Genomic DNA, 8,137 nt, shown 5'->3' with positions numbered 1-8,137 from the left:
GCATAAGGTTCAGGAAATCGTCAATCAGCTAATATACTAAACTTTAAAAACCACCCAAGACTTTCAGAGGCAAAGAAATAGGATATTCTTCCATTTTTAAGTCACCTTCTTTCACCTCAACAGAGCATGCATTCCTGTTATTAAATACTAAACTGAATGAAGAGAGACACACAAACGAGCAGAAACTGAATTTGGATTCAGTAAAGGCCTAGTGGAGAATTATGTTGTTGAGTTTGTTTCAGAGTCAGAGAGCCGTGTCTCTCTACAGTTTTGTTTCAAAATAGCTGATAACTATTCACTGATAGCTGCTAACATCTGCAAACAAATATAATTCTATAAAATTGTTCTATATAGTGTGTAACTGTTAATATAGAGGGTTATTAAATTTATTGCTAATGCAATTGTAACCCAGTGTTAAAAACGGGATTAAAAGCATAAATATTGATACTCTTTTGCATGTAAACATAAGTTTAATCAATATGTGGATAAATGGTGTGGAGGCAGGACTGACCCTCCCCCAATCTGTGTGCGCTCTGGGCCAGCAAAGGACCACCATTGTATCTGCAGCTGGCCTTGTGCTGGCCCATGTGTGGGCCACCTCTGGCAAACCTGATCTGGGCCACCAAAGGGCCGTCATTCTTTGCGGTATGTGGGCCATGTGTAAGCACATTGTGTGGGCCAATCAGGGCCATAACAATTTTACTGTGTGGGTAATAGTTTATGTTACACTTCTTTTGCTCCAAATCACATTTTATTCACTACTGTTGTGTTTCTACATCATTGTAAATAATGTACCAATCAGCTACGCTAGACATACAGATGGAAGGAGAAAGAAGCTATCTGGATAGTAAAAGCCTTTTTGGTGAAAGTACTTGGAGAGTATTAGTGAATTCTGAAGGCCATGCAAGCACTGTGAAGTCCTGTATAGCATTTGCTGCTTTACATGGGGCCTGTCTCAATATGCGTACTTGTAAGGGTCTGAACAGAGTTTCATCATGTTATTTTTGCACTATTATGTTCCGGCACATGTTGTTATTACATGGGTTGATTAAGGTAAACATTAGGCTGACATCTGGGGCCAGAGCTGAAACTGTTCTGGGCCAGCACAGGACCACCATTGTATCTGCAGCTGGCCTTGTGCTGGCCCACGTGTGGGCCACCTCTGGCAAACCTGATCTGGGCCACCAAAGGGCCGTCATTCTTTGCGGTATGTGGGCCATGTGTAAGCACATTGTGTGGGCCATAACAATTTTACTGTGTGGGTAATAGTTTATGTTACACTTCTTTTGCTCCAAATCACATTTTATTCACTACTGTTGTGTTTCTACATCATTGTAAATAAAGTCATTGTCCACACCACAGCTCGGAGTCTGTTTTGGGTTCACTCCACACTCTGGCGACAGCCCTGACACTTGATTAGATGTTATGGCTTTGTTCCACTGCGGTTATCAAAGGTCATGACTAAGATTCATCTTGGTATCTGTTACTGGCCCACGTTTGTTCTTTAGTTAATTATATATTTGCAAGTTGAAAACAACATGCATGAGATAGCAGTGGGACACATATTTGTGTCGAAGGGCTTTATTTTGTGTGTGTGTGTGTGTGTGTTTGTGTCCTCAGTGAACTGTATCAGTCTCTGCAGTATCTTCCAGCTGCAGCAGTCACTTCAGTTTCTGTTCAGTCTGACTGAGGGAGGTTTTTGTACGACTGTTTTTCACTGTGTGAACACATACTGACTGTTGATATAGTGTTCACTCTGACAGTAATAAACTGCTGCATCTTCAGCCTGGACTCCACTGATGGTCAGAGTGAAGTCAGAGTTTGATCCACTGCCTGTAAAACGAGCTGGAATCCCTGATTGTCGAGTGCTAGCACGATAAATGAGTAGTTTAGTAACTCCTCCATCTTTCTGTTGGTACCAGGCTAAAAGATGGTAGTTGCTCCAAACACGAACATCCTGACTGGTCCTACACTTGATGCTCACAGTTGCTCCCACAGCAGAGCTCACTGCTCCAGGCTGAGTCACTGTGATCTGTCCTCTGGACTCTGAGGACACAGAGACAAAAACATAAAGCAGCTTCATGGTTTTGTGGGCTTCATTTCAGAGGGACAGATGTTGATAGAGGAGAGGAGTTTGATTCTCTGGACTTTACCTGTGAAGCAGCAGCAGAGGAGAGTCCAGATGAGGACGCAGATCAAAGTCATGTTTTTGATGAGGAGGATTTCTGTGGCTTCTGTTGTGATGAAGGACAGCTGTCAGTCATCCAGTGTTCAACTCTCAGGACTATAAACTCTCCCAGAGCACTGGAGCATGGTGCTGCTGATGCAAAGTGCCTCTCTATGGAAATGCCTTGTTTTGCACAGTAATCCATAAACAAAAATTTGCATGAAAAACGCAAAAATGTTAATTCTTCACCAAGTGTAAATTTTTCAGATAGCAAGAAAATATCATTAGTTGTTAATTTTTCATTTCTGCAATTTAATAATTATAATTTGTGCACATTTGTCTATTTAAGAAAAAACTTCTGCTATAATTGCTGATTATGCGTGGGGTAGAATAACACAATCTTTTTATGTAAATATACTAATAGATTTGCTGCAGACTAAAAGTAAGTGAAGGTACAACCCACTGGACCATATTCAACAAGAAATACTTTAGTATTCATAAATCATCGTAAAATGTGTTATTAGTTATTTATCTTAGGAGTCTTGAAATAAAGCGACTGGACCTCTGTAAGTTCTTGAGGATGTTTCATCCAAGAAGTTTCTTTGGTTCTAAAAGGCAAATGGTGGAAAGTCCCAGATTTTAAGCCCCAGTGGGAGTTTCCCCTTAAGAGGGACATTGATCCACCATTGATTGTGTGCCCATCACACGAGCCAACCAAAGTATGTTGAAAATCACAATGCATTAAATTTCCAGTTTTTCCTGTAATCCTAATTTCTCTAAATGTCTAAATGTCTTTCTGTAAATACTGTTAACACAGTACTGAGTAAGGAGGGACTCTGTGACTGCTGCTCTAGTTTCTAGTCAGACGTTGCCAGGACAGGACCCTTCATCCCTTAAAATGATGAAGCAAATTTGTCAGTTAAAACTAATTTTAAACTGAGCTAAGTCATAAATACAGTTCTAGCATTTGTATAAAACTAAAATGCTTGAAAATCAGAAGAAAACTCAGCAACCTTTGATGATTTTAATTAAAATTAAGATAAATACCTCTGGCTCATGTTGCAGGACTAATGTCCTTGGTTTGACTCTATGCTTTTTTCTTGAAGCTTCTTTATTGAGCTCTACTTCTGTGAAATGTGTCGCATGTAAAGCATTTAAATTATTAATAAAGTACAATAAACCTTTCAATTGATCAGCCGTGGACGTGTTGTCTGTAAAGCTGTATGACAGTGCTGCCCTCTTGTGGCCTGTGTGTGGTATTACACACACGTGCTGTCCTTCCTGTTACTGAAGCTCTCACTATAATCAGTTATTCATCATATGGCTATAATGTAAATGCTTGAGGAAGAATCTTTATTATATAGTTTTTATAAATTGTATTTTTCTTTGAATCACATAGAAAAACAACATGCATTGTATTTTTTGCTTGCAAATATCTTTATGTTTTTATGCGATATACAGGTTTTTTGCATTATATGAAACATTTCTTCTCACCCACTTTCTCTCGCTCATCTTCTTCCTGTGTTTCTTTCTCATTTCTGGCACAAAGATGACAAAGATAAATAATAATAATAATAATCCTTTTTATTACTTGCATCTCACTGAGTGAGCTGTTAGCTTCCATTGGACATTATCTGTCACAATAAAACTAAATCTGTACTTTTGTTTTGGGGGATTATAATGACAGCAATGACAGTTCTGACTCTTCTGAAGCATCGAGAACTCTGTGTTAGGTCCAGTATATCAGTTTGGGAGGGACTTACAAACATGATGGGAAAGATACTGTTGCTTGTTTACCCCTGAATAAGACAACATTATTAACCTGAGTGACATGAGACCACTCTCTTTCCCTTTGTTATTCAGCTAAAACAAATGGAAAGCAGCCCCAATGTTGTTTTGTACAGAAAGGCTGATTGGATCTGTTAATATTTGGTGGTTACCGTGTTTTGAATCAAAATATCAAAAACTTGGAAAACTGGGGTATTCAAATAATTTCATATTTCCTGCTCATGGACGTATGACATCATGGATTACTAACCCTGTCATAATGTGGCAATGACAAAAACACATCTTGTATTTGGTCACAGGACTTGTTTGCAGCTGTGAATAAAACTTTTCTGTCTGCTCGTCTTCTCTCCATCCCTCCCTCTTTTCTCCCCCCTCACTGCTCCCTCTTCTCCTCCTGGGCTTCTTTGTTGATGACGTTTTTGAAGAGTGTGATCAGCGGCCTCTGGCTGCGCTCGTCCCAGCTCTTCATGAACCCGCCGTAACGCTTGCTTGCCGGCAGGCCGCCCCAGCGAAAGTGCTTCATCTTGTACATTTCATCTTTTTTCTCATGGCTGTCATCTGGCGCCTCCTCCTGGCCCCCCTCTGTTAACTTCCCCTCGTTATCGTCCATCGTCATCATCTCACCAGCGAGCTCCCGCTTTTTCATCTCACCGGGGAAAAGCTCCGCCGACTCCTCCTCCAGACCGTTGGTGGTATAGATTTTAATCGGGCGGCGTTTTCGCCCAACAGGCTTCCCCCAGCGGAAATGCTCCATGGAGTAGGAGCGTTTGGCCTGAGGCGAGGAGAAGAAGGGCGGAGGGAAAGGTAAAAGAGAAAGAGGGCCCGATGGGGGAGGAGGCTGCAGGTGGGCATCACCAGGGATGATGGGCTTCTCGTTGTTTTCAAAGTGGCAAAGCTGAATACACTCCTGCAGGACAAAACGTGCAAACCATCAAAGGCTATCATCTGACCAAATTTTAGATGATAACGTTTTCCCATAACACCCACCTTGTGGGTGCTCCAATCTCAAATGATGGGAGTTCAGGTGATCCCAGGCTGAAAACCCACCCAATGCTACCAGTGAAACCCAGTAAATGACTTCACAGTGACTCATCTCATATATACAGTCCATCATGATGCTGCATCAAATTAATGATTTGTTTGTGGCCTTGAATTTATGGCCTTCTGTCCCTCGTTTTCTATAACATTTTACATCAAGACGTCAGTTATCAATCAGAAACGCTGAATGGTGAAATCACCTCTGTAATTCTACTTGGTCAGCAGCACTGACAAATCTGTCTGTATGCAACCTTGGGTCTTTTTTATCAGCAACATTTAAAGCCCTTAAAATCCTCTGTGCACGGTAAACTTCTCACTATTTATCCTCAGCTCTTCTCGGCCTGCAGTTTCTCAGCTTTGGTTCAGCCTCAGTGTGTGTGTGTTTACCATCATGCTCCTCTCTGAGTTGACCTCCTGACAGACAGGATGGTCCCAGCATTGACTTTCAGCTCCTCTGGCCACGCCCACTACTATTACAGCCACCAATAGCAACACAGGACACATTCTCTGTGCATCTGCTGTTGAAATACACAGTACAAGACAACCACAGTTACAGTCAGGTTAAGTTCATCCTGGCTTTAAATCAGTGTCTTCTTCCAAAATGCACTCTGGTAAGATAAGATAAGATAAGATAAGATAAGATAAGATAAGATAAGATATGATATGATAAGATACAATAAGATAAGATACGATATGATAAGATACAATAAGATAAGATAAGATAAGATATGATACGATAAGATAAGATAAGATAAGATAAGATAAGATAAGATAAGATAAGATACAATAAGATAAGATAAGATCAGATAAGATACAATAAGATAAGATATGATAAGATAAGATAAGATAAGATAAGATAAGATAAGATAAGATAAGATAAGATAAGATACGATACGATACGATACGATATGATAAGATACAATAAGATAAGATAAGATAAGATAAGATAAGATAAGATACAATAAGATAAGATAAGATATGATACGATATGATAAGATACAATAAGATAAGATAAGATAAGATAAGATAAGATAAGATAAGATAAGATACAATAAGATAAGATAAGATATGATACGATAAGATAAGATAAGATAAGATACGATAAGATAAGATACAATAAGATAAGATAAGATAAGATAAGATAAGATAAGATAAGATACAATAAGATAAGATACAATAAGATAAGATAAGATACAATAAGATACAATAAGATAAGATACGATAAGATAAGATACAATAAGATAAGATAAGATACAATAAGATACAATAAGATAAGATAAGATACGATAAGATAAGATAAGATAAGATACGATACGATACGATATGATAAGATACAATAAGATAAGATAAGATAAGATAAGATAAGATAAGATACAATAAGATAAGATAAGATATGATACGATAAGATAAGATAAGATAAGATACGATAAGATAAGATACAATAAGATAAGATAAGATAAGATAAGATAAGATAAGATAAGATAAGATAAGATAAGATACAATAAGATAAGATACAATAAGATAAGATAAGATACAATAAGATACAATAAGATAAGATACGATAAGATAAGATACAATAAGATAAGATAAGATACAATAAGATACAATAAGATAAGATAAGATACGATAAGATAAGATACAATAAGATAAGATAAGATAAGATAAGATAAGATACAATAAGATAAGATAAGATATGATACGATAAGATAAGATACAATAAGATAAGATAAGATAAGATAAGATAAGATAAGATAAGATAAGATAAGATAAGATACAATAAGATAAGATAAGATACAATAAGATACAATAAGATAAGATAAGATAAGATACGATAAGATAAGATACAATAAGATAAGATAAGATAAGATAAGATAAGATACAATAAGATAAGATAAGATATGATACGATAAGATAAGATACAATAAGATAAGATAAGATAAGATAAGATAAGATACAATAAGATAAGATAAGATACAATAAGATAAGATAAGATAAGATAAGATAAGATAAGATAAGATACAATAAGATAAGATAAGATAAGATACAATAAGATAAGATAAGATAAGATAAGATACAATAAGATAAGATAAGATAAGATAAGATACAATAAGATAAGATACAATAAGATAAGATATGATACGATAAGATTAGATAAGATAATTGTAATTAAACAATAGGTTAGGTAAAGAGGTCAAAAGGTAAGACATTTATAGTACAAAAATCTATTTATTCTCAAATTTCTTTCGATATATTCACCAATATTCTAGTTTCTAAACTCTACAGAGTATTATAAATATAGTCCCATATTTCCACAGGGAGACAGAATGAAAACACACATGAACAAAATTTCACATGAAAGAAGTAAGAAGTAAATGTCAAACAATGGAATGAAAATGTGAATCAAGCATAAAATAATTTTTTAAATGACACATTTTGTTCATGTTGTCTTCTATCAGATGTTTATACCAATCAAACATCAGAGAAACCACTTCTTCACTTTTTATGTTAAGTTAATGCATTTTTTAAAATAAAATAAAAAATTAAGAATATATGCAACAGAGTAACAAAGTAAAATTCTCTCAAACATTCACATCACTGTAAAATGCTGGAATTTTTATATAAAATTATCTTCATTACATATAAACAATCTGTTACTTTTGCTTTAGCTGTTATATCTTGGAATATTAAAATAAATAAAAGACTGTAAAGTAAATAAATAACAACACATAATGAAGACACTCACCACCTGCCCTCTGACTCTCTGTCTGATGCAGTTTGTTGTTTAGCAGTGAAACAGATTTCTGCTGTTCTGTTCCTCTGATGCACTGACTGATTTTATACTCTGTCACCAAAGCACAAACATACCAACGATGACGTTCTTACTTCCTCCCGTCGCTCTACCCCCCCCAAACAGGGACACTCATCGTTCTTTCGTTCAAGCTCGCAGGGCTAAACTTTCTTGGAAAAGCAGTCGGATATTATTTATATATTTTTTAAATGTCTGACAGGTCACATCTGTATGCTGTTAAAATCCCACAGAAATATCTCTGAATCTCTCACAACTAACAGGTTTGTCTGTGATTGCTGAAAAAAATAAATGTTTATTTAAAAGCCTGATTTAAGGACTTTTAAAAGACTTTTGTG

At 36.3% G+C, this 8,137-nt stretch overlaps 1 protein-coding gene across 1 annotated transcript; it reads right to left on the bottom strand.

Moving 5' to 3' along the window:
- Positions 1-4,008: 4,008 nt before the first annotated feature.
- Positions 4,009-8,137, bottom strand: LOC146492581 (pro-opiomelanocortin-like). The gene is made up of 3 exons (XM_085149829.1): positions 7,737-8,137; positions 5,381-5,511; positions 4,009-4,862 (listed from the first exon to the last, which is right to left on the bottom strand). Exons 2-3 carry the CDS (start codon positions 5,495-5,497, stop codon positions 4,329-4,331), a joined length of 651 nt encoding a protein of 216 aa, XP_085005955.1. The 5' UTR covers positions 5,498-5,511; positions 7,737-8,137; the 3' UTR covers positions 4,009-4,328.

Source organism: Neolamprologus multifasciatus, chromosome 22 (assembly GCF_963576455.1).
Source record: "Neolamprologus multifasciatus chromosome 22, fNeoMul1.2, whole genome shotgun sequence".
Classification (NCBI taxonomy): Eukaryota; Metazoa; Chordata; class Actinopteri; order Cichliformes; family Cichlidae; genus Neolamprologus; species Neolamprologus multifasciatus.
This window is presented reverse-complemented; position numbering and strand designations above follow the sequence as displayed.